The following is a 26188-nucleotide window of genomic DNA, read 5'->3' on the forward strand; positions in this document are numbered from 1 at the left end:
TAAACTATTTTTTCCCCAACTTCGGTGTGACTAGTTGTGGTTCCGTGGGCGAGAAGACAGTCCATTCTTTGGCTAGTCAGTCAGCCTGTTTGTTTCTTTCTATACCTTGATGATGCAGAACCTCAAGGTAACTTGTTGCTTTGTTCTAGGGCAAGCATTCCCAGAGTAATTTGGGATTAAACGATTTTTTTAAATTAAAAATCTCTCTCAAACTACATGTGTCATTCTTGATTCTTTCTATACCTTTAAACTGAACTAAACCTGCTAGAATTATAATTGATATTTGAATTCTATTAAAAAAAAGTTAGGGAGAAAGGTATATAAATTTAACAAGCATAAACTTTAAAATCAATTTATTGTATTATTTCATAATTTTTCAACAATTTTCGTTTTTTCAACTTACAATCTAATAAAAAATCAGATATAATTCATTATCTCTCATTGAGTTTTCCCCTGCTTATTCATAACAAAATAAACACGGATTTTTTTTTGTTATTTCCTGGCTATAAGAATAAGCAATTTTCCAACAATGTATTCTTTTTTGTTTGTCCATAGCATGTATTTTTTAAAAATACATTTTTCCTTTACATTAGTTTCTTGTGCTTTATATAAAAAATGCTAAGCGTGATTTTCCATTAATACACATAACTTTTTTTTTTATAGGATGGGGTTAAGTATTTCTGCACAGTCCACGATTTAGAGTTTTTTTTCTTCTTTTCTCCAATGATTTGTCTTTTTGCTAATGATTGTATTCTTAAAAATTTTCTTCGTTGATTATAGTCCTTAGTTTCATGGGCTTTATTATTTTTTAAGGAAGGATACTAACTAGTGAGCTTTCAGTTATATATAATTCTTTTTGGCATAATTTATTAACTTTTGATCAAGAAAAAAAAACACTCATATGTTTCTTTTGCAACAAAATATACAATTTTTATAGTTATTTTAATTAAAAATACATTAACACGTAATATTACTTTTTAATAATTTGTATATACAATACTTACATGTTTATTATTTTGTTTTTAAATTTTGCATTTTGGTTTTATTTTTTTACATATATATTTTTTTTTAGTTTGATATGTCACTCTGAACATTTACAAACTATTGTATTTATGTTTTGACCTTTAACAAAAGTTTAATTTTATTATATTTTCGGTAAACTGTGGATGTAAAAGTAAAGTTCAACTTTGCATCCTGTAGTCTTATTATCCCCCCCCCACATACACATCCGGGAATTTTATTTAGCTTTCTATGGTATATTTTGACCACATAGCACAACATAAATCTCATTTATACTTCATCTTTACATAATACATACTATGAATTTTTAATGTATGTCTTACATTTAAATTCCAATGAAGTGCTTGAGCAAAGTTTATTACTGTATTAAAATATTAATTTTTAGACTTTTAATTTTTAATTTGTTCTTTCATGATCTCTATAAAGCACTTTTCAAAGGTTATACTGTTTTAATAATACGTTCAAAAGTTTTATTGCCTTTCGCAGCCTCGTGTGGGTTTATTTCATGACACAACTTAGGAATACTTGATGTGTAGAGCCTCTTTTGAAATTAAATTTATTTGCGATCAATTTCCACCGAGTAAATCTTACATATGTATAGCTTAGACATGATTGTTTTTGAAAAGTGTAGAGGCGAAGATTTTTCCAAGATCACAGGGCTTTCTCTTTCATTACAATTGATTGCTAAGACGTGTTCAGGTGTTGGTGCCTCCTACCTAAGAGTTTCGTCTCTTCAGTAGGCGACTGGTCCATAGGAGGTGGAGGGGGACAGATGTACAGCGGGGGCGGGTCCATTGAGAACTTGAGTACGGCTCCTCTCGTCCGACCCGGACTGAAGTCGGCACCTCCACCCGATGCACCAGAGACATTGTCCGAAGATATGAGCTTTTCCGCCTCGGGGTCATCACGTGCTGGTCGATGGTTGAGCCCGCAGGTTGTCGACTCGTGCTTCTTCAGGATGGACTTGGAACGACGGTGTGTTTCGGGTGTTGGACATATCCTGCTGTCTATCGAATCGACCGAGAGGGAAGATCTGCTTTCGCCATTACGTCCTAGACACAATTTAAATTTAGTTTTATTAATAAAAAAAGTCATATTCGTCATACCTCTTCCAGATTTACCAAGCGATTGGAGCCCAAATAAATGTTGATTTATCAGCCTTGTAGCAGTCGCTAGTGGCCGGCTGGGCATGAATGAAGGTCGCCTTTTCTTTATCGTCTCCAAACTTTCTTCCGATTCCCTCCCAATTCCTTCCCCTAGTTTTGCAGACTGTAAATAAAAATATAATTTTGACTAGATGGTTCTTGCGTGTATCAGCGCACTCATCTTTCTGCTGGCCTCTGCTTAAAACTATCACTTTTAGCAACTTATAAATACGAGGGACCTGTCAGCATTCAGCCATTTCAGCAATATCGAATTTAATTCCATCTTAAGCAGTATTGTTTTTTAAAAGTTTTTCTTTCCTTTAAAGTAGTAAAATATGTGCTTTCTACCTACTTCATACTTTTAGCTTTCCTAAAAGCTTTAGAGCATGCTTAAAATTAATAAAATATAAATAATATATCATGATACATAAATATATATATATATATATATAATACAAAATTAAAGAATAGTGATATTCAAGAAGTTGAATTAATTTCACACCATATTTTAAATAATATTTAATAAAAACTACCCTTTTAAATCTAACTTTAATTTTAATAGATTCTGTTAACAATTTTGGCAAATTTAATTTCATAAATTGAAAAGTGAGGAGAGTGCTTTGTATTTTATTAACCAATTGTTTTAATTTACACATAAATTGGCATTGAAGAAATTTTGGAATTAAATTAACAATTCTTAAAATGATAAATAAGTTAAATGATCAAAACTTTAAAAAGTGTATTTGCATTAAGAAGTTCAAAAAGTATAACATAAATAATGAATTAACAATAATTTTTCCCGGTGATCTTTATGAATATTTTTATCTAATCTTTATAACAACTTAGGATAGCCTAGTATGATTTTGTCTTATTACTTTTGGGCTGGATAAACAATTTTTTTGCGGTTGGCTTAGGTTAGATTAGGTAGGGTTAAGGATGAGTTAGGTTAGGTAGGGTTTTGATTAGGGTTAGGTTAGGTTGGGTTGGGTTAAGTGGGTGATATCAGGACCACAGACCCTAGCTTTGAAACTGCATAGGAAAGTAAAGAAGGAAGACCAAGAAGGAGTGAAAGAGTCTCAATTCTCCCCTGGACACGTGTAAAAAGGGCTGCCAAACAGTCAAAACCCAACAACCTCCTTTCCTTGGTCTTTCTAAACACCTCCCCTGACTGTAAAACTTCCTACAATATAATCTTGGTTTCTAATCAAGTTGCTTCGCAAGGTTCAGTTGCTCTGGCCATGTATCGATAGATGATATGATAGACTATAGAACAACCAGGGATAAAGTGATCAACCAACAGTTGTTAATTGCAGAAGTGGATCAGGGAATATATCATGGACAATCACATCCCTGATCCACTTCTGCAATTATTGAGCAACTGGCAATCATGACAAATCAAGCTTCCTATAGCTAAATTGCATACCATCATAAAGAAGGGAAAATAGGCTGAAGTTTAGGGTTAGGGTTAAGGTTAGTGCCAGATTAGGTTAGGATTAGTGTAAGGGATGGATTAGGTTAGGTTAGGCTTAGTGTTAGTAACAGGTTAGGCTAATTATCAGTTTATTTCATTTTTCCATCATCGATTCAATAACAGCCTTAAAAAGAAATGATCTACTCAAATAGCAGGCAGTTCTTTAACATTCGCTTTATCTATAAAATATATTATTCTACAAGATCACTAAATTTTTTATAAAATTATCTTAATAAAAAACAAAATAAAAGTTATGTATAAATTTATACTCTGCAAGCAAAATATCCTCTGGGATGATATCGCTAAGATTCTAAAGCTAAATGTGTGCAGAGAGAAAGAGAGAGAGAGCCATGCTGTCCAAAATAGGTAAAAAGTCGCTAAATAATAATAATAATAATAATAAAGAAACACTGCCACTCTTAAAGGATAGGCGCAATGTACCTGTCGTTGTTTTATTATCAACGCTCGCTGTCAAACACGAATTTGCAATTAGTCGGTTAATTGGCAATTATATGTTTTTATATTATTGCTGTACATGTTTGTTTAATCATACAAATTTTTAAATTATTATTATTTTTTAGTATAGTGTTGGCACTTAATCCTTATTCAAACAAATCCTGATCTGAGTTTTTTTATTTTTAGTTGAAATATTAGCCTTGTCACACTTTACCCTTTAAACATTAAACTTGTTCTAAAATAATATTGTATGAAAATCTAAAGTTAGAAATTCATCAACAGTCTTATATTTTTGGTGCGCCAGAAGGCATGGTCTTAAATTTCATAATAATCCACTAATAGTTATGAAAATGTTAAGGTTTTTATGTTTTTAAAAGTTTAATAATGGCTTGTGTTTAATTTAATATGGAAATTGTTTCTGTGCTCAAAATCTTCTATGCAGATAAAGCCATATTTTTATAAAAGTCAAGAAAAAAATTAATATTGCTATTCTGTACAAACATAGTAAATAACTATTCTATTTAAAAAAAAGTTTTATTACAAAACAGTTATTTAAAAAATGAAATAAAATGTTTTATTTTTAAAATTTGTGTGGAAAGGGTGTACATTAAGATTTGTGATACAGAAATGTGGCAGTATCATAAAACATTAAGAGTCTTACTTGTGAGAATCTTGTTTTTCTGTGTTTCGGAAGAGGAGTCTCATTGAGGGATCCCCTGCTGCCTCGCTCCTGGCTGTGGAACGGGTCCTCCTCCTCGTCGAAGGCGCGCAGAGCTGTGTCACCGGACGCTGACTTTTTCACATTCCTCGTCTCGGTATCGTGTAGCATAGGGTTGATGTACAGGTTCGAGTCTTCCTCGGTGAGATCGCCCTGAGATGCGAAGGGCTGTGTATTGCAAGATGCATACGTGTCCGACGAATCTACCGAGCCTATTTCCATGGCTCCGGGTATAGCGCAGACGGCTGAGCCCGGAGCCCCTTCACCACTTCTAAGCAGTTTCATCTCAAGGCAGATTGGGTTCCGGAAGTCAGATGTCGAGAACAGCATGAGGTTTTCTGCATCCGTGAACTCTTTATAGTCCTGTGTTAGAATTGAGCCTTTCTTTTGTCAAACTGCTTTGTTTGTTTATTTTTTTCCAAAAACCAAAGATTTATAAGCGATTTTTTTGCATAGTTATTAGATGCTCTGTGATAAGAAAAAATGCAGTTTCTAAATTGTTTATTTAGTTAATTTGTTAATAAAGAGGCAAACCTTGACTCAAGTGTATAAAACTTAAAAAAAAAATCTTTTTTTGATTTTTAAAAAATTATATTCCACTTGATCTCAAGATTAACAGCACTTTAATATTTACTTATTGAGTAAAATAAATCAAAATACATCAAATTACTTTAGAGATGGGCCATTGGAATTTTATCAAATTGTAAATTGTATTTTCTTTTTTAAATAGAGAATGTCCAGCAAACTTTCAGAAGTGGGAAATGCTTTGAAAAACAGAAATTAGAACAACAAAAGAAAAATATGTCAGCTTTTATAAATTGTCTTAGTATCTATGAAATAAATGAATTTAAAAGACCTGACATAATGACAATAACAAAATAAATGTAACAACGAGCTGTTAAAAAAATTAAATTTTATAGTTTTAGTACTGAACGTTTTTCAAGGTTTTGCACTTTCTAAGATGATTTCTTTGCGTCAGCTTTGGCATTCTGTATTAAAATTTACAATTATAAGCAGGTGTAGCATCAAAAAAATAAAAGCAGTCGGTGTAAACAAAATATTTGAACTTGGATTATGACATAACTTCAAATTTGACTTGTCCAATTTTTCTTTGGAGTTGATATTTCTATAATTTTTATTTATTTAGTTTTTTGTTTAATAAACAAATGAGATTTTCTTTATTTTTAGACAATTCATTTCGTTTAAGATATAAAAGTATAACATGCTGTAGTTATGTGTCGGTGTTTTAGTGCTGAAGATTGGGCATTTCTTTTTTGACTTTTTGACATTTAGAATTTCGTGTGGTTTTTGATATAATGCTTGACTTTATACCAGCGGTTTAAGTCTTTCCAAAGCACTAGGCTATTTCAAGGAGGTTCTGTTTGCAATCCGACTTCCGAACCCTCTGTTGTATTTCCTGAATCGTTAAAAAGAAAAACATATAGAAACCATGCATTATTTTTTATAAAAAATTTGTTCTAAAAAAATTAACAAATTTTGTTTTTTTCAACAGGTGGATACAATGGTGCAATATAAGGTGAGTGTTATTTACAAATCTAACTTCTACGCTAACCCATCTCTAAATGTAACTTTATAAGAAAAAAAAGCTTTAAATAAACTGTGCTGAGGATGTTTTGAGTGTTTCATGCACTCATGCTTATTCCCAATTAAACAGAAAATCAATATAAATTACCCTAATTATGTAGATTTAATCATTCAGGCAAACATATTTAAAATTTTTAAATAAAATTTATTATAAAGCGATTTAATAATTCTGTGTGCTACTCACCTAAGGGAGAATCATGCTACAGGCAGGTTCGTTCAGGGTAACTTCTGAGGTTTTTAACCTTGTGCTCTGTTCTACCTGCAAAGTGCCACTCGTACAGCATCTACTCGGTTGGCATGCAGACCGACATTAAGTTAATAGTCGAATAAATTCTACACTTAATGTTTATGACATGCTTTCTTTGAGGTATATGGTAAAGAGGTTTTATTCTGTTTAAAACATACCAGAAAATTAAACATGTTCGATCATAAACAGTTAAATGTTTTTTGTATGTAAATTCTACAAGAAAATCGTTTTGATTTGGATTAAGAGGTCTTTAAAGATATTATTTTGTTATTATATTGTGAAATATATCTCCTCATTTTGTTTGTTTTAAATATCTCTTAATCCACGTTTGAAAAATGTACATTTAAACTATGCCTATGGAAAAAAAAAATAAAAAAAAAAGCATAAACTGCCCGTTTATGAACGTTGGGCTAAAAGGGTGCAGTAAAAAAAAATAAAAAAAATATATAATAATAAAAAAAATTTTAAAAACTATACAGAAAAATTGAACGTCGCAAAAGCCAGGCTTATAATATTAAAATTTTTGCAGCATGCAAAGCAGAAATGGTGATTTAAAATGTGCAATACGGGTGCACCATTCTTATAAATTATCTTATTATTTTTTCTCTTTCTTTTTGTTTAAATAAAGTGGCTAAAATACTGTTTCATTGTACTACCTTAGTGTTGCAAAAGCAACATTCGAATTCACTCGGTAACTCGTCGAGTTTTGATAGGATGTTTGAGTCGTTTTTGCTCTCATGGCCCTAGCGGAGAGAAAACAAAAAAGAGAGAAGAGAGACAGAAATTTCTGGTCATTTCTTTTTTGTTCTAAGCAATATTGTATAAGCAGAACAAAGTGTTTTTTTTTTGTGTTTTATTCATCAGCGTTTCTAACGATAGTTATAAAACAAAAAGAAAAAAAGAATGACAGTTTGCGCAAGTCTCAAACTGCTACCAAGTGGATAAGAAATGGCAGAGTGCTTGGATGTCTGTTGTGTGAGTTATTTAAAAATTATTTTTATTTCTCCAAGCTCTGAAACATGCAGCTGGTCGAGTCTATAAACTGAAAAGTAATAAATTGTATAAAATAAAAGTTTCTACCACACAAAGGGGGAAAAATGAAACCAGGAGATTTGAAAAAGTATCAGTTTGGTCCTGTCCAACCAAATTTGTGGGCAATAATTGGCTAAATGATATCAATAACTGATCATTGTGATTCTTGTACTCTCAGATTGTAGTTTAATTCAAATTGTTAGGTCTTACATTGGGTGATTCAATTTATATTATTAAACAAATAAGGCATTTAAATTTAATTATTTTTTCTTGGTGTATAAATGTTTGTAATTTGGTCATTGCTGGATCATTTTGTCATCTGTCATTCCTTGTGTCTCAAATGCCAAAACGTGCCTGACAGACCAACCCAGCAATAGCAACATGAAGAGGAAAAAAATATACGGTATAAACATTTTTTATAGGAGGAATAATAATATTAATGTACTCAATAAAAAATAAACAATGGGTACTCTGTCTGCCAGAAGGTGGTGAGAACATAGTAGTAGTAATAATAATAATAATAATGATGATGATAATAATAATAATAATAATAAAATACAGAATAAAGTAAAATATATAAATAAAATAATTATATAGGAGGATTAAAATATAATGACAGTTTTGAGACAATTATTTGACATACAATAGAGTTTCACTAGTCTGATTGACCTATAGTTTTGGTTTGCCTATCATTGTTTTGGTCTGTCAGGCTCGTTGCTATCTTCAGAGTTGGGATTTAACCAAAATTGTTATTAAAAATGAAGATGGTGAAATGCTGAAATGAACCATACAGACCAACCGAGTGAAGGTAAGCAGACTTAGGAAGGATAATTTTTTTTATGCTACTGATTTTGTGTTACTGAGGAGTGAGCATGTTAGGTAAAGTTAGGTTATGTAGAGTTAATGACGGGCTGGGTTAGGTAAAGTTAGGCTTTGGTTGAGCTACATAGAGTTAGGGGCAGGTAAGGTTAGGTAAAGTTATTGTTAGTATTAGGGGCATATTGTTAGGTTATATAGAGTTAGGGACGGATTAGGTTAAGTAAAGTTAGAGTTAGGATTAGGGTTAGTCACTGGTTAGTTTACATATCCATACCTCAATGTTTTTTTTTTTCAGGCAGACAGAACTAAAATCTTAACAGACCAACTAGACTGAATTGATTAGGACTGAGCTCTTTTGTGAATTAACAAAAAATTGGATTGCAGGTTGAAAAATAGGCTGGTAGACAAGAAGGTTAGTGAAGTTTGCGTTTTGAATAATTTTGGTCTATCCTCTCAATTTTGTCCTCTCACCATCTTTACTTTTTAATAAATTTTGGTTAAAACCACCATTGAAGATGGCAACAAGTTGAAATGCATCTGTCTGACCATAATGATGATAGGTGACCCAATTCGGAAAGGACCAAACTTCCACGCAGACTTAGGGAATTTTTGGATGAAAGAGTGCCGAAAATCAGCAGTAAGGTTTGGAGTGGGCAAAGGAAACTGGCCACTAATAGTACATAAAATATTTTAAAAAATCCTCTTCCTTCTCTACTCCATCTTTGGAAACATGTTCAGATTAGAGACATTCAAATTAGCGAGACTCCACTGTATGTATGTAAAATAAAAAGGTCTTGTAAGATTTCATGTGGCTCTTAGATTGAAGCACAGCTTGTATGCACATGTATGCTCAAGCAACATGTAGATTATTCTGTTTTATGAAGACATTAAAAAAACAAACCATGCTGTGCATTTAAAAACAGTAAAATAAAATAAATGAAAGAAAAATAATTAAACGAGGGATTCCAAAAAAGATGTGCAGAAAGGGTTGTTTGCAAGACTGTACAGTCTGTTCTCTGCCATTTCTCAGATTCTACTTGCATTAATAAATCTAAAAAACCAACGTGAGTACACACTTGACACATAAGATGGAATCATTGAAGAGAGGAAAAGTTAGCATGTAAATTGCCAGGCCAGCGTCTTGCAATTTGCGTTTTGTCTCGGGAGGGGGGTTTCTGAATGGGGTCAGGTCGCATTTGAGAAGGATGTACTTACTGGACTTGTCGGGACTGGAAGTGGAGGCGGCTGAGGTGGCGATTCCAGGTCAAGGAGCGTCTGGGGCGGACCCGTGATGCTGGGAACTCCTGCTTGCGGCTGCCTTGGTTTCAGTTTCGGGCCAGGGACCAGCTCGCATTCAGCCACACCTCCTGGCTCTCCGCCTAGATTGTGCCCTGGAGCCCCCACAGTTTTGTCAAAAACAAACTGAGTTATTCCAGGTATTTTGGTCATAAGTTAATTTCAGAAAGCAAATTTTTTTGCTGCAGTTGAAATCGAAGCTGCTTGGTTCTGGATGCTCTTTTAATACCTGTTATTGTCTTTTTTCTTTTTATTACAAAAATCTTTTTTAAAATTTAAATTTGGGTTTAAAAATCAGCTATGTGCTTTCTAAAGCACTCTCTAAGATGTCTACTTGTATATAAAACTTTTTTACTTTTAAAAATATCTATGTACACTGGTTTTTGCAACATTTATCTTCAAAATCTCAATATTTCAAATTCATCAACAAATGATGGGCTTGATAAATTCTTAACATTACTGTACTGTAATTTTTTTGTTTTATTTTGTTTAGAAGTATGCTTTTGTGAAATTAATCCAGGTTTGAATAAATTTGAAAATTATGATGGCCCTTTTCTTTTCCTTCTTATTTTCCATTATGGATAATTTTTACTGTGTTATTTTTTAGGCGAATTCCAGAAGTATTGGTGTTTTTGTTGTAAAAAAAAAATTATGCATACCTTATAACGATATTTTATTAAAAATTCAGGGTTAAGACCAAGTTGAAAGAAAAGAAAAGGCTCAGTTTCTTGGTCGTCATGTTTTTGAGGAATATATATCTTCATCATCAGTTTTTCATCATGTCTGATGAAGAGGATATATTCCTCGAAAGCTCGACAAAGGAACAGTGTTTTCTTTTCTTTCAAATTGGCCTTATCCTTGTGTTTAAAAAAAATTAAAAGTATAATTTTAAAGGTTAATATCAATTAACATCAAGATAATATCTAATAACATTTGATAAAATATTTTTTTTTAGAATGTGATGACAAACAAACTAATCAAATCTATTTATAATTCATTAATTTAAAGTTTGAATGGATTAATTTAAAGGTTGAAAGTAAGGCGATGTCTATTTAACCTAACAGGAAGGAGATATTAGGCAGTATCATTTTGTAGTTAATTATCTCGACTTGTGTTAAAATGAAGGAGTTTCGAAGTAGCTAATTTTTTGAAAATGAAAGTTGCAAATTAGTGTAGAAGACTACTACTATAATGTCAAATGACACCAAACCACATAAATAGTTTGACCATTCAACCATCCGGCTTCTTCCCAACCTAAGACATAAAAGCGCTCTTATATATATATTTATTTTTAAAAAATATGTTTTTGTTGACACTACTTTTACTTAATATGATAATATCATGCTTTGTGCAGTTTTTTTGCATGCATATTTACTTACTCTTTAGAGGCTCACCTGTGTCAACGATGACATCGATTAGGTCCATGCTCTTTGCAAAAGCGTCCCTCAGGTTGATATGGTGGAATGAAACGATGCTACCTTCGCGCTTAGCCCTTTCGAGTGCTTCACGCCTCTTCAGCGCCTTTTCCCGTCGCATTTGGTTCTTGTAGAACTCGGCGAAGTTGTTAACGATGATGGGAATGGGGAGTGCCACCACGAGCACACCACAGATACAACAGACACTACCGATCACTTTCCCCAAGGGGGTGGTGGGGTAGATGTCTCCATATCCGACCGTTGTCATTGTAATACCCGCCCACCAAAAGGTTTCCGGTATGCTGATGAACTTGGTTCCCGGTTCTTCTTTCTCCGCGAAATAGGCCAAACTGGAAAATATAAGGACACCCATGGCCAGGAAGAGCATGAGAAGGCCAAGCTCTTTGTAAGAGTTCTTCAAGGTGAAACCAAGACTCTGCAGCCCGGTGGAATGCCGTGCGAGCTTCAATATCCTTAGGATTCTCATTATCCTGAAGATCTGCACAACCCTCCTCACATCTTGGAATTGGTCGTTGGCATTTTTGTTCGTCTCGACGAGAAACAGGGACACAAAATACGGCAGTATCGCTAATAAGTCTATTACGTTGAGGCCTCCTTTGAAGAACTTCCACTTGTTCGGAGACGCGCTGAATCGCAGCACGTATTCCAGCGTGAACCAGGTAATGCACACCGCTTCCACCATCGCAAGCTGCGGGTTGTCCTGCACGGCGCCTTTCTCGTCGTTGACTTGCAATTGTGGTATTGTGTTGAGCGTGAGCGCAATCGTCGAAAGAACGATGAACAGGATCGAGATAACCGCTATGACCTGTAAATTTCACATGCCGAAATCCAGAGTTAATGCGTCAAAACAGATCTTTGACACTTCTCGCACCCTTCGGTCAAGCGGATGTGACACCGGTCCCAATGAACGACCGCAGCCGAGGTGTGACGCCTGGACCAGCGCTTAACAGCATGTGTATAAACAAATATGTGCAAGGATTGAAAATAAATAAAACAAAAAGAAACATTTAAGAAGCTTTGATTAAAAGAGTTTAGGTGTGCATATGGGTCATTCCTTTACAAAATAGCACAAAATAAACATTTACCAACTCCAGTTTACAGAAAATTAAATTAAAATGATCATAATTCTAATATATATTAAATTTTGGAGAAAGTAAAGATCAATTCCTGCTATTTTCTTTTATTAGAAAAAAAAAATCATGCATTCCCAAATAAAAAACAAAAAATGGTGCAGTTTTGACAAAAAGACCCCCTTTCTTTTGTTATTCTTTTCTGTTCTGAGTGTTTTTAATTTCTGTGCATATATATATCTATCTATCTATAAATAATTTGTGCAGTGCACTGTGTTGTTTCCGATCAGTGTATCTTCTTGCTGAGAAACGCCCGTCCAGGTTTCCAATGGATCTCCATGTGTCGCTCCAAGACTGCGGCCCCTGCTGGGATCAACTGCCACTCCCTGGCAGCCCAGGCGGTTCACTCACAGCACAGAAATCCCACTTTTATTTTATTTTTAACATTGTTCTTAATTGGATTAAGCGAAAGAAGAAAGAGGAGAGATAGGAAAGATTGAAAAAATTTCATCTTCGAGGAAAGATATGCAAGAAGATTAAGGGGGTGGTTTGAAGTTTTTAGATGTTAGTACAAATCTTTATCTATACCTTTTGAATTTGTTTGAATGACAAAATTATCTAGAGGGAAAAAACAAAGTGTAAAATGTCTGTATTTTAACTTGCTACAAAATTATCTTGAAGGAAAAAAGATAAAGTAAAAGTTTTATATTCTTTCTTTACTAGTCTTTGAAGAATGGTTATTATTGAGTCTATTAATATTTTTTATTATATAGGCTTACAATAAAACAACATATCTTTCCTTATAAGAGCAAATCAAAGACAAAATAAACTGGTAAAAGAAGCGAAGCCAAGCAGTACGAAGATGAGTGATACCCGCTGCGACCTGATGTCCGGGCGTTAGTGCCTGAGACCCGCCGGATCACAATAATCTCCGAGTACGGTGATTTAAAAAAATACGATTTCGATGTCTTAACAAAAGGGCCGTTGTCAGTCGGGGAATCGACGCCCCAGGAGGCGCCGGTTCCTCGACCTAAGTTGCCCGTGCGGCATTCCTACCATTCCCATCATCACCTGTCACTCAACAAAAACAAAATTCTACAGGTCGAGGATCCACTACAAAAAACATTTTCTTTTTAAATTAAAAAAAAAGAAGAAAAAAAAGAAAAATGAGTACATGTTAAGGTCTAATGTTTAATTATTCTCTTTCTAATCTGTTTAAATTTTTATTATTCTAAATAAAAATAATAATTTTTAATTCTGTCGCTAAATAATTTTACTAAAAAGTCGCCAGTCGTTTTTATGATTTTATTTTTTTGGTTTTGATCGGGAAATACTCTCTCAGGTTGTTTTATTTAAAGGAAATAAAAATATCATTGAAATGCTGAGTGATTTATTGGGGTGACCGGAAAATAATGCAGGTTTATGGCTTTTAAAATAAAAATAAACAAATAAAAGATAAATAAGATTTTAAACATTTTTTTATTAATTAAAATACCCTCTATCAATCTCAATACACTTCTTTCAATGTGATGGCAACTTTTCTATATCCTCTAAATAGAATTTTGAATCATTATATAAACAAATTTTGTAAATGCATTTTCTAATGACTTTTGATCAATAATTTTTTAATCCAATAAATCATCATCCAGGGGGCTGTTTCATAAAGGAACAAGTTCAAGTTGACAGGTGAATTTGTTTTACAAGTTGTAAAATTAGTACATACAACTGTTTAATAAAGCTACAACTGTAGACTTGTACCAGAGAATTCTTAAAATTTTAAAAAATTGCAAATTTTGACAAGTTACAAATGTATGACTGTAAATCACAGCTGAATATTCACAGGTGTCTGGAGGCCTGTAATTTGCAGTTTGCCATTGTAAATAGTCCAAATATTATTATTGTTTTGGCTGTGTATCATAAACCCTGTGGGGGTCATCTTCAGAAGAAGATAAAATTTATGTTAGAAATGAAATAATGGTTCGAAGGCAGACTTCTTCGAAGACATTTTATAATAAGAAAAAATTGCTACTTTAATAGTACATAGGAATTTAATCTGCTGATCCTTCAACGTCTATTAGAATTAATTGGAGGAAGGGTGAATGCAATGAGAAACCATGCACTTTCACCAAAATTAAAGGTATGCATTGCTCTTTATTGATTAGGTACGGTGTCAGTATCATGCTGTATGAGACATGCATGGTGTGTCCAAAGCAAGTGTCTCAAGAGCTGTGCGATCATTTGTGACAGCAGTGAACGAAGCATTGTTTCATGTAATTGTCAAGTGGCCCTGAAAACGCTGTGGATGTTGTGAACCATCCCTAACCATCTCGCAAAAGTGCCTCGTGTCTGAAAAAATGGCAGTTGGTCGGCGAGATGTCTGGAGAATAGGGAGGGTGAGACAAAACCTTGTAACCAACATCCAACAGTTTTGATGTTGTCACATGTGAGACAGGGGGGTCGAGCGTTGTCGTGTAACAGAATCGGTCTTTTCCGATTGATCAAAAACGACTTCAATAATGCTTATTTCTGGTTCTTTGCTTCAATTTGAGAGCAATACAATTCGGCATTGATTGTTTCGCCAGGATTCAAAAAGCTGTAGTAAATCAGCTCAAATGAAGCCCACCAAAAAGTGACAGCTTTTTTTTTGATGAGTTGGGCTTTGGAAAATGTGGTGTTGCTTCTCCTATGCCAAGCTACTGCCCAGAATCCGCTTTTCATCTCAAGTAACAATTTTATCCAGAAAAGGTTCATTCCTGTTTTGGCAAAGAAGTGTTGCGCAAACTTCATAAAAATTATTTTTTGACAGTATGAGGAATCCAACTTTCGAGCTTTTTCACCTTTCCAATTGGCTCAAGGTGGCCAGCGAGGGTCTGCATTATTTTCCTGGCAACCCAATAACATTAAATTTTTGAGAAATACAATTTTCATGATTTTTGCTCTACAAACCGTAAATTTTTTAGTTATTTGCTTATCACTAATCTTAGGATTTTAATGCTAACAAAGAAAAGCCACGGACGTGGCATCACCAAATTTAATGAACAATTTTTAGGTGCGAGAAGTGTCCGAATGTTCTTGCCAATTCACCCTAGGAGCTGAGAAGTTAAATAACTTTTTTAAAATATTGTTTGTCAGACAAACATTTCAAGATTATTATATATCAGTCGATTAAGTTTTTTTTTACCTCGAATAATACATAATATTCATGATAGTATTAAATGAGATTTTATATATAGAAAATTACAAAAACCAAAATATGCTCTCAGTAAAGTAGGTGCAAAAATTACATTTTTAAAAAATCAATTCAGATTTGTTTTAAGCATCATTTAAAGCCCTCAAATACGGATTTTCAAGAGAATGAAAAAATAGACATTTTTGAGCTGGATCAGCCCCAGGGATATTTGTTCTCTCTGATGTCCAGTGTTCCACTTAAAAAATTTCTAACCCCTATGGACTTTGCCCAAATTCAACATTATTACAGTCGTGGGAAAGCTTAATTCATCTTCTTTGAGTGCGTACCAGCGTTTAGATTTTCTTTAATTATAAATGGCAAAAATAAGGATGAAATCAACAAAACCTGTCAAATGTTTTATTTTATATCTACGGTTATATTTTTATTGCATATGTGAGGTTTATGCCATTACTTGTAGTTTATAAGGTCCTAAACCCTCGTAAATTTTCTTGTTGATTGGTGTTGTTATGTCAAAGTGACCACTATTTTTGTGATTTTTGAGAAAACAATTTTAGGGGGTATTAAGGTGATAATTTGGTGGGAATTTTTTTAAAATGTATTTTAATAATATAATTCATAATTTTTTAATTATTAAATAAAATATTCCAACCCTCTTTGCTTAGAATGCATTGAAATACAATTATTTTATGACGGTACAATGTAGCAAAGTAGGTGGATTTTTTTTATATCAAAGTTGATATTCGGTTTCTGCACCCTGATAAACCCTTGGATGCAAATTTTTGTGAGAAACAAAAAGAATTTTTTTTGCCTTGAAATTTTCACCCTATCCGTGCGGATTTTTTAAAAAATCACGAAAATATAGATAACTTTGAATCACCTTTATCACTCTAGATAAAACTTTCCAAGAATTTAAAGCACTATTATCTTCATGTAATGGCATAAAATTGGCCTCCTTAAATAAATCAAAACCCGATATATAAAATAAAACATCTGGGGGGCAATTTGATTGATTTCAATCTTATTTTTCATATTCATATTTCATAATGGCATAAAAACCAAAACCTCATTGTCTAGTTTAAAAGAAGAGAGATTAAGCTTTCCAACAATATAATAAAGTTGAATTTGGACAATGTCCCTGGGACTTATGAATTTTTTAAGTTGAATACTGGACATTTGAGAAAAAAAAATTCCCTTTCTTGATCAGCACAAAATCCATTTTTGTTATTTAGGGGTGCTTAACAGGAATCTGAATTAGATTTTTTTCAAAAACTTAATTTATTTACCTACTTTACTAAAAGCCTATTTTGGTTTTGTAACTTTTTTTATATATCTTATTTCATTTAATACAGTTCTGAATATTATTTACTTATTCTATGTACAATGCAAATCGACTGATTTAAAATAACATTGAAATACATGCACAACATAAGCATAAAACCATGTTTAAAAATGTTATTTTGATTCTATGCTACTTGAGCCAGGTGGCAACATTGGATATATTCTTTATATTCCGTCACAACTTCACCCACACTAAAACACTCACGCTAATAAATACATCCACTAAATTGTGAAACGTGTCTAATATTTTATGACCAGAGGAGAAATCAAATCAAATCATTTTACATGGTGATATTCAATAATGATCGAAATTTGTTGAAGATGTTTACCCTTTGAAAGTTCCCTCGTAATAAAAATAAAATAAAATCGGTTTTTATTATAAAAACGCCTGGCGACAAGTCAACCTCTACTGGAAGTCTACACTTATTATTTCAAAGTCGTTACGTCAAACAATTGAAATTACGGTTTGTGCAGTTTCAAACACATGCACTTCATGCCACACCCATTTGTTGTAAAAAATGATCTTTTTCGTTACAATATATTTTAAAATGGAAAACAAAGGACTACAATTGGAAAGATTTTGATGTTTTTCTTTCATAGATTGTCGCACGTTTCATTTATTTAATTAAAAACCTATTATTTTTTTTTTAAATTCATCCCTGCATTCTAAACTATTTGTCTAAAGTATAAATAATATGTCGTTGAATATGTTGAAACCTCTATGTTTTGGCAGTCCATGCAAAATGTTGGGAATGCTAAGTCCGGCTTAAGGTTGTACAGTTAAAAAAAAAAAAAAAAAGTCATTACACAAAAACACAAAAAAGGTATTTTTTGAACCTTAAACATCTCTATAAAATTTGTCCAAAATCCAATTATAATCAGATAAATGTGACAGTTTTTATTGTTCAGGGTTGACCTGAGTTCAATTGAAAATAATCAAGAGTAGAATAATTAATTTTGTGTATTGGTTTTCCTTAGGTTAAATGTAACTCAAATTATTTTTTGTAAAAAAAATAAAATAAAAATTAAAATAAATAAATAAAAAAGTGACAACTTTGATTTGCTGGTTAAATTTTCTTTTTCAATGCAATCAATGCAATTAATTTTGTTGTCGAATTTTTTTTTTAACATTAGGGTATTTTATTAATTTGATTTTTGGAAAAAAAAAAATGGAACGACAACCTAAAAGTGTCAAAATGTACACTGTTCTCAGTGCGTTCCTTCATGGCCGTCCGAAATACAACGAGGAAAATTAAAAAAAAAAATCTAATAGCTTAGGCCTTAATCATTTATCAATATTAAGGGTTTCTGTTAAAAAAAATGTATTATGTATTAAAAACAAACACATTGCCATTAATTTCTTGAAAATAAATATCGATGGCTATTTTCCACATCAGGAACCTTTTGGAATCTCATGTATGCTTGAATAAAATCCTCCCAGACAAAAAAAAGACAAAAAAAAAAAAATAAAAATAGAAATAAAACAAGATCTACACAACTTATATTTATTTTACCTGCTGTCGATAACAATGTATATAACGTTAATGTTAATCCTAAATTATATGACATTTTTTAACATTAAAAAAATATATATATATAAAACTTTAAATCATTTCTGTCATATTATATCAGTATATAAATGTCTGCACATAGTCACTTTTCTCATAAAGATAACCAATCAGGGAGTTTTACATACTCCAAATAATTCTGGCAGCCTATCTGGGTATCTTTAATTCTGGTTTGTGGATAGTATTTAAGATTGTGGGCTATTATCTAGCCATCCTGGTCAAAGGGTTGATCACTTTTTGCTTTAACCAGTACATGAGATGGTCCTGCTTTTCAGATCAGGGCTAGATAGAGCAACTTACGAAAAAGAGCTCTATAAATGGTGAATAGAGGCTATGGTTGATATATTATTTTGATACCTGCAAGTCACATGTCAAAAAAGAAAAAGACAAGCAGGATGTCTGTGATTTTAAAATTTTTCAGTGACAACGATGAATTTAATGCCATGGGGCTTTTAATAGCCACAATCCATTGATTGGTCATTAATGACCAAAAGTTTTTTTTTTTCAAATAAATTATAACGATTTAATGCATTTCGGACGGCCATGTGAACGTTTCTGGCTTGTCGGAGCTTACGTCCGCTTATGTACCCACCCTTGCGGCGATGGAGGTCGTAGGCTTTTCGAGTAGGTCCCAGAGAAACTGCTGGTAGTAGGCGCACTTCCCTTCGCCGAACTCTTCCTCGTCCCTCTGCCTGAGGGATTCAGCCTCTTTCCTCATCTCCTCGTGGACGTGCTCCTTCCTCTGGTGGTATTTGTGCTGGCAGCACGACTCGAGGTAGAGCTCGTCGACGCCCCAGTACTCGAGGTCATCGCTGAACGCGAGGACGCACATCTCATCGACCAGATGTAGCTTGCCAGTCCTGGAAATCGTTAGATTAAGTTTTTTAAATAAATCAAGTCGTACTAATCCATTTTAAAACTCTGTTATCCTGAATAGGAACGGAAACCAAATTGAGAAAGAAACATTCCAACTACCATGATTTAGTATTGAACTTAAAAAAAAGAAGCTTTTCAAAAGAAAAATTAAAATTTTTATTAAAATTGTCAAAAAAAGACGAGTCGACGTTTTAAAAAAAAGAACATTTATGTGACATATGAAACTGGGTGATCTAGTTGGAATGACTAAACATTAGAGCAACAAGTAGTTGACCAGAGGTCAGACTAATTTCCGGGGGAAATCAATTGTGAACCTTTTCCAGCATTTTCAATAGCATTCCAGATCATTGTTTATATATGTTATATTTAGTGGTCTATCGACTAAATTACTTCTTTTAATTAATTAATCTCAGCCGAAGGTCGTGGGTTCGAATCCCGCTCGTGACACAAACTTTTTCATTTCAATTAAAACCTTACATAAAAAAAGTTTAATTTTTGAGTTAGCGTCTTACATTTCAATTACGCCAAAAAATTTTGTAATCTGTATACAATGTTGGGTTAGGATTAGGGTAAGGGAGAGGTTGCTGAGGTATAATTAAAAGAAATGTATTTAGAAAATTCGAGGTAGATCAAAACACAAGTTACTTTTTCTCAGAAATGTGTTGAAATAAAAGACTTTTCTTAGGAACAGCAGAACTTCTTCAACGTATCTTAGTCCAGTGAAAGATCCATTCTATATGACAATAATTTCGGCAGGGGGATGGTCGATTCCACCCTTGCCTTTGTGAATTTGCGCGTTGATCTCCAGGGGGTCTGCTTATTCACTTTGAGTTTGTCTGTCAGATTTCCAGCCATATTCAGAGGTGAGTCTTCACAGAAAACAGCAACGTTAATTGATCAAGTATCCAAGCGAATGCTGATTAGCGAATAGTGGCTTTTTTTTTCGATGCCTGTCCAGTAGTAGAGAACCTGATGCGGGACGTCTAGAGACTAGGTAGTTTTAGAGATCATCCTTACATAACAGTTTGAAGTTGACTACCTATCAATAAAGCCGTTAAATGCCGTTTCCGTAGTCCGGCAAGAGCAATAAAACGATCGACTTAAGCCGTCGTACATCGCGGTCGACCACCATGGTCTAGTCGATGGAGACTTCCGGTGGTCTAAACCGCTGTAGACTATCGTGAATGGTAAAGCGCTACACACCCGGGACTTAGGCTACGCAACGGACGCTAGTCCATTGTTGGGCAAATCATCATTTCCGGCGAGATTTTCTCCAGTTAAAACCATACATAAAAAAAAATTAATAAACGCAAAATCCTAGTACTCGCTACCCACCATGTTGAAAACCAGTATTGGGCAAAAATTAGTCATGTCTAATGATTAATGATTGATCACTCAGACCATTAGTCATGATTGACTAAGTGACTAATTTAGTCATTAGTCGCCATATGTGATTGATGGCTCAATTAGTCATGACTAGTAATTAAATACGAGGCATGACTAATTTAGTCACAATATAGTTAGTCATGACTAAATTTCGATAAATCATGTTCAAATGGGTGTTCAAAAAATGAAAAATACACTTCATCACTTTTAAAAAAATTTTCTAACAGAAATTTATTTCATCAAAACGAAAATCCTTCAACACCTTATTTAACAAAAATCAATCTTCCAATTATAAATAAAACTCCGTCGTTGTAAAAAGCCAAAAAATAATGATAATGATAATAATAATAAAATAAAAAAATCGTAGAACAAGCTACGCTTTGAAAAGTAAATATGTTTACATAACCGATCAATGGAAAAAATATTTCTTTGAATTAAAATTTATTCCACTTAAAAGGGGTCTTGATTGTAATAAAATAGACATGTAGAATAATTATGTAACTTTGGTTTTCGTTTATGATAACACTTTTTGAAGGTTGGCTGGCCTTGAGCACTATTCTCATCTCAAAATTTTTATCCGGAGTCGGTTGGTTTTTGGTAAGTTAGACATTGTAGCCAGAGTTGGGAAAAATCAAACTAATTCAATCATGATTAAGAATTTTGATTGAAGTTTAATCATGATTGAATTAGTCATGAGTAAATTAATCATTATATGATTTAGTCATACCTCATGATTGAATTAATTATGGTTAAATCATATAATGATTAATTTACTCATGACTAATTCAATAATGATTAAACTTCAATCAAAATTCTTAATCATGATTGAATTAGTTTGATTTTTCCCAACTCTGTTGAACACAAACACAATTTCGACGACGAAACGTAACTTTTTAGAAATGGTTTACATCAACAGAAAAACACAGCATCAATTACAGAACAGACCCATGTAAATATCAGTCGCAGCTATGCCAATATCATTAATCAAATTCAGTATCGATTGATATAACATCACATCACACAACATATAACATATAAAACATTCATCACATTCCACACATCAAACATTTTTACATAGTCTAATTTTTCAACAATGTAGCTTTCCTTTTCCTAATTATCCCCGTCTATATAATCTTGAAAGAATAATCTGGTCGAACCATTACCAACGTTTTCTCCCTTCGTCGGCTCTTTTCACCTCAAAGAAGCCGACTCCTTATACAAAAATGTCTCTTCTTTACCGACTTCCTTCCCCACCCCTTCAAAACCCAACGTATATCCAATATAAAACATCAATATCTCACTGCCACTCTCAACACGACACGAAAGAATGGCACAATTACGCTGAAAACCAACACTTTGAGTGAGTAGAAATACTTTGATTGAATATAAAAAATATTTTTTTGCATTGTATAAATTCACTTTTTTCCACATCCTACAAGTATTTGTTAAATTTAAACAATGTTTGTAAATCCCAGGCCCTGAAGATGATCTCAATAAAGATCGAAACGTTGGCACGATAAAGAAAATGTTTTTCTAAATCTACGTCACATCAGACCGCATCTCACGATTTCCGAACAATCATCGCCTAACGATCATTAATCACTAAACTTTTTCTCTCAAACTTGTTTTTTCATCAAACAAAACAAATTAATAAATTAACTAACCCACTCGACAAGTTGACCTTGGAAAGGAAGAAATTGAATAGATTAAAAAAAAAAATAATCCAAAGAGTATAAAAAGATAGTATAGACATTCTATAAAGATAAACAACAAATTATTCATTTCACTAGTTTTCGTGGTCCGCTTGACCAATTAATATATTACAATTAATTAAGGTTTTCACTTGAGATAAAAAGCAAAAAGGAGGGAAAATTCAAAAGTTGGGGTTGAGATAGGCTAATTTCCGAGAGGATCGAAGTCACGTTAGCTCAAGTGGTAGAGTAGCGGCGTATCTAGCCGAAGGTCGTGGGTTCGAATCCCCCTCGTGACACTGACTTTTTTATCTCAACTAAAAACCTTAATTAATTGAAACAAATTAATATTGTGTTTACGTTTAAAGTCAACTATTAATCTTTATACCTAGTTATTACGGAAAATAAATAAATACAAGTGTCGGTTTATTTTTTTATTTTATTTTATTTTTATTATTTTTTAATATTTAAATATATTTTTTGAATAATCCGCTTTCAAATCACGGCTGGTTACGCTAAACCCGCAAGACGCCCGAGTTTGCCTGATACTGTAGACCCTGAGCGCCGTGCCTTTCGTGGTCGTAACCCCCCGGATTCGAACCCCGCTCGTGACACTCTTTTTCATTTCAACCAAAACCCTACATAAAGAGATTAATTAATTATTTATATATTTTCCTACTGAAAATTCCGAAATATAGTTTTCCATTTTTGTAACGATCAGTTATATGTGAACAACGGTTGATTGTTTTTCCGTTTAAGACATCGTAAATTCTACAAGTTCAAGACTTAGATAAAAACTCGATGGCTGAATTGGGCAGGACACGGCATTGAATCATCGAATCCCCTTGGACGCCCTTCAAGAGCTTTTTGAATTTTTCAGCACGGCTTTCACCCAAATAAGCACGCCCCGCAGACCACTCTCGCCCTTCGTCATACTTCATATCGCCGGTGCAGTTAATAACGGGTGAATAATTCATATAATTGTAAACTAGATGATTACTGGGGGGAAAAGGAATATTCGCCTGGCTATGAATTCAAATGGTCTAATTTAAATCGAAACGGCGCATATGCGAGCTATGCATAAACCAAAATAGGACTCGGATTAAAATCAAACGGAGAATCTCAACGAAGAAACAATTCATAACACGATACAAATAAAACTCTATGCTTGCGATTGTCTTAAATAAACAAAATGAGACGTAAAACCTTTAGCCAAACTTGATCGTCAATCTTTGTGCATGGAATAATTTGTTTGACCTCGCTTGTCTGTTTGGCCTGCTAGTAGATGGACAGGTAGCATCAAATCTCGCTGATTAATAAATCAAATATTAATTCGGACCTACACAGGCGATTGTGAGGAAAAATGATGGTTAAAGATAGTTAAGAGAGATGAGAATTGATTGAAAAAGACCCTAATCGGTTTACGGTTTTTAGAGAGAATTGTAGATAATCAGGATTAATTAGAGGTGGTTATGAAAAATAATTTAACTTCATCGGAGATAGTTTGCTATATCTACAATTGAAAATGGGTGGTTAAAGGAGCTAAAATTATTAAGGCTTTAAGATATTCTGGCTAAAGCTCTTCAATCCTCAGAGCTCATGAGTGATGGTTAAAGATGGTTAGAGGTAATGAAGGATGGATGAAGGTGGTTACTGATAATGTATTTGGTGAAAGTTAGCTAGAAATAACGACGGTTGGTACAATGGTTAGGAAAAATAGTTAAAGTTGATTAAGATAATCAAAGTTGGTATATTATGGTTCATCTTAAAGTTAAAAATCTTGCATGTTAAAATATACTGGTTAATTCTTCAGGCGTAGGATGGATAAAAATGGTTAGAGATAGTGTTGTCAGAGATAACGAGAAATGGTTATCGTTGATCGGAGGTAATGAGAGATGGTTAAGGTTGGTTACAGATGATTTTTAATTTTGAACAATACAACTTAGTAATAATCATAATTATTATATTAAAATTAAAAATGAGCGGAACTGATAGTATCTCCTTCCAAGGTAATATCAGATAACAAAGTCTAAGTAAAGTTAATTTTGTTATAAGTTAATACGCATTTTTAAGTTAATTTTTGCTTTTGAAGTTGGTGTAAGAGGTTTTCGCCGAAACAACGGCATACACACAAATATAAAAGTACAACAGGTTAGAGATGATGAGTGGTGGTTAAAGTTGGTTAGAGATAATGATGGTTGGCTAAAGATGGTTTGAGATATTGAGGAATGGTTAAAGTTGATGAGTGACGGTTAAATTTGGCTAGAGAACGATGGTTTGGGTTCGTTAAAGATGGTTTGAGATAATAAGGAATGGTAAAAGTTGGTTAGAGCTGATGAGAAATGGTAACAGTTGTTTGTAGTTGATGAAAAAAAGGTTATAGTTGGTTAGAGATAATGAGATATGATTACAGTTGTTTGTAGTTAATGAGAAGTGGTTATTGTTGGTTAGAGATAATGGTATATAGTTAAAGTTGTTTGTAGTTGATGAGAAATGGCTATAGTTGGTTAGAGATGTTGAAAAATAGTTATAGTTGGTTAGAGATAACGATGGTTCGTTAAAGATGGTTAGTAATACTGAGGGATGGTTAAAATTGGTTAGAGATAATGATGGTTGGTTGAAGATGGTTAGAGATAATGAGAAATGGCTAGAGTTGGTTAGAGATATTGAGGGTGGTTAAAGATAATGAGAAATAGCTAAAGTTGGTTAGAGATAATGAGATATGGTTAAAGTTGTTTGGAGTTGATGAGAAATGGGTACAATTGGTTAGAGATGATGTGATATGGTTAAAGTTGGTTTAGAGATAACGATGGTCTTTAAGGATGGTTAGAGATAATGTTGTAGATAATTATTATTGAGAATGCACATAAACACCCGGTTTGTTAGAAGTAACGAAGTAAAGATCGTTAAATATGATTTGAAGGGTTGGAGAACATCAGGGTTGGTTTACATCAGTTAGAGATAATTTGAAATAGCAAGGGTTTGGATAAAGGCGGTTAGGATTGTTGAAAGTGGTTGGTGAATGATGATAGTTTAGGAGGGCCTGTCAGGTTTTTTACAAAACGTTTCTTAGATTCCTTTGTGTAGCCATATAGTCTAATTTTACCGCAGCCCAGGATTTTTTTTGACGACCTTATTCTACCGATTTCTAAAAGTCGTCATTCTTATTGTATCGGTATCGATCGATTCCTTTAGAAACAGCTTCAAACAAGTAGCAAAGAAGGCGAAAATAATGATGGATCTAGAAAAGAAAAAGCCCAATCTTTCTGGAAAAAAGAACTGGCCTCAAGACAAACAAGGCCCTGAAGATGACCCAAATAAATGTCGAAACGTCGGCAAAAGGTGTTTTTCTAAACTACCTCATTCTTGACCGCTCCTCACGAGTTCAACAAATTATATAAATTATGTATCCCAGGTCATAGGTTATCATTTAACTGTCTATTTCTGCTTTATTGGCACTATTCTAAAGAATGGTGGTTTGGTTTGTAAGAAAATCCAAATTCATCGAAACAAAAAGAAAAGTTTTTTAATACAACTCACAAAGAGCTTATTATTTTAATAAACCTTTATGCCTTTAGTTAGTCCTAATTAACCAAAGTGATAATTTAAATTGATTTACAATTGTTTATAAACCTTTAACCTCTGTCCTTTCTCACGTACATTTTTGAAATGAAATTTTATTTCCTTGGCGGTCTAGTTCTGGGCGACACCGAATGGGTCTCGGCGGAGGGAAATGTACAACATGCAGGCAGATGTGTTACAATTTATGCTCGCTCGTGAGAAAATAGGTTCGGAAGTGGCCCAGAGAGGAAACGTAAAAACAA

General features: G+C 33.3%; 2 protein-coding genes across 10 annotated transcripts in view; one reads left to right on the top strand and one right to left on the bottom strand.

The window, feature by feature from the left end:
- Positions 1-26188, top strand: part of LOC106671139 (cyclin-Q-like) — a 79407-nt gene that overhangs the window by 1998 nt on the left and 51221 nt on the right. For both annotated transcript variants that reach the window (XM_014401991.2, XM_014401990.2), the window contains one exon: positions 6324-6347. In XM_014401991.2, coding sequence (XP_014257477.1) covers positions 6333-6347 — 15 coding nt within the window. In that variant the 5' untranslated portion in view covers positions 6324-6332. The remainder of the gene's footprint in view (positions 1-6323; positions 6348-26188) is intronic.
- The window catches only part of LOC106671138 (potassium voltage-gated channel protein Shab), a 70181-nt gene continuing 44998 nt past the window's right edge, over positions 1006-26188 (bottom strand). Inside the window, exons 3-10 of one of the 8 annotated variants that reach the window (XM_024224532.1) lie at positions 19004-19271; positions 11204-12050; positions 9729-9916; positions 7319-7405; positions 4754-4963; positions 4078-4104; positions 2127-2289; positions 1006-2072 (exon numbers count right to left, since the gene is read on the bottom strand). In XM_024224532.1, coding sequence (XP_024080300.1) covers positions 1705-2072; positions 2127-2289; positions 4078-4104; positions 4754-4963; positions 7319-7405; positions 9729-9916; positions 11204-12050; positions 19004-19271 — 2158 coding nt within the window. In that variant the 3' untranslated portion in view covers positions 1006-1704. Of the gene's footprint in view, positions 2073-2126; positions 2290-4077; positions 4105-4753; positions 5174-7318; positions 7406-9728; positions 9917-11203; positions 12051-19003; positions 19272-26188 lie in introns of all 8 variants that reach the window. The other 7 variants (XM_024224526.1, XM_024224527.1, XM_024224528.1 and 4 more) reach the window with 7 other exon arrangements.

Source organism: Cimex lectularius, unplaced genomic scaffold, assembly GCF_000648675.2.
Source record: "Cimex lectularius strain Harlan isolate CLEC.00 unplaced genomic scaffold, Clec_2.1 scaffold39, whole genome shotgun sequence".
Lineage (NCBI taxonomy): Eukaryota > Metazoa > Arthropoda > Insecta > Hemiptera > Cimicidae > Cimex > Cimex lectularius.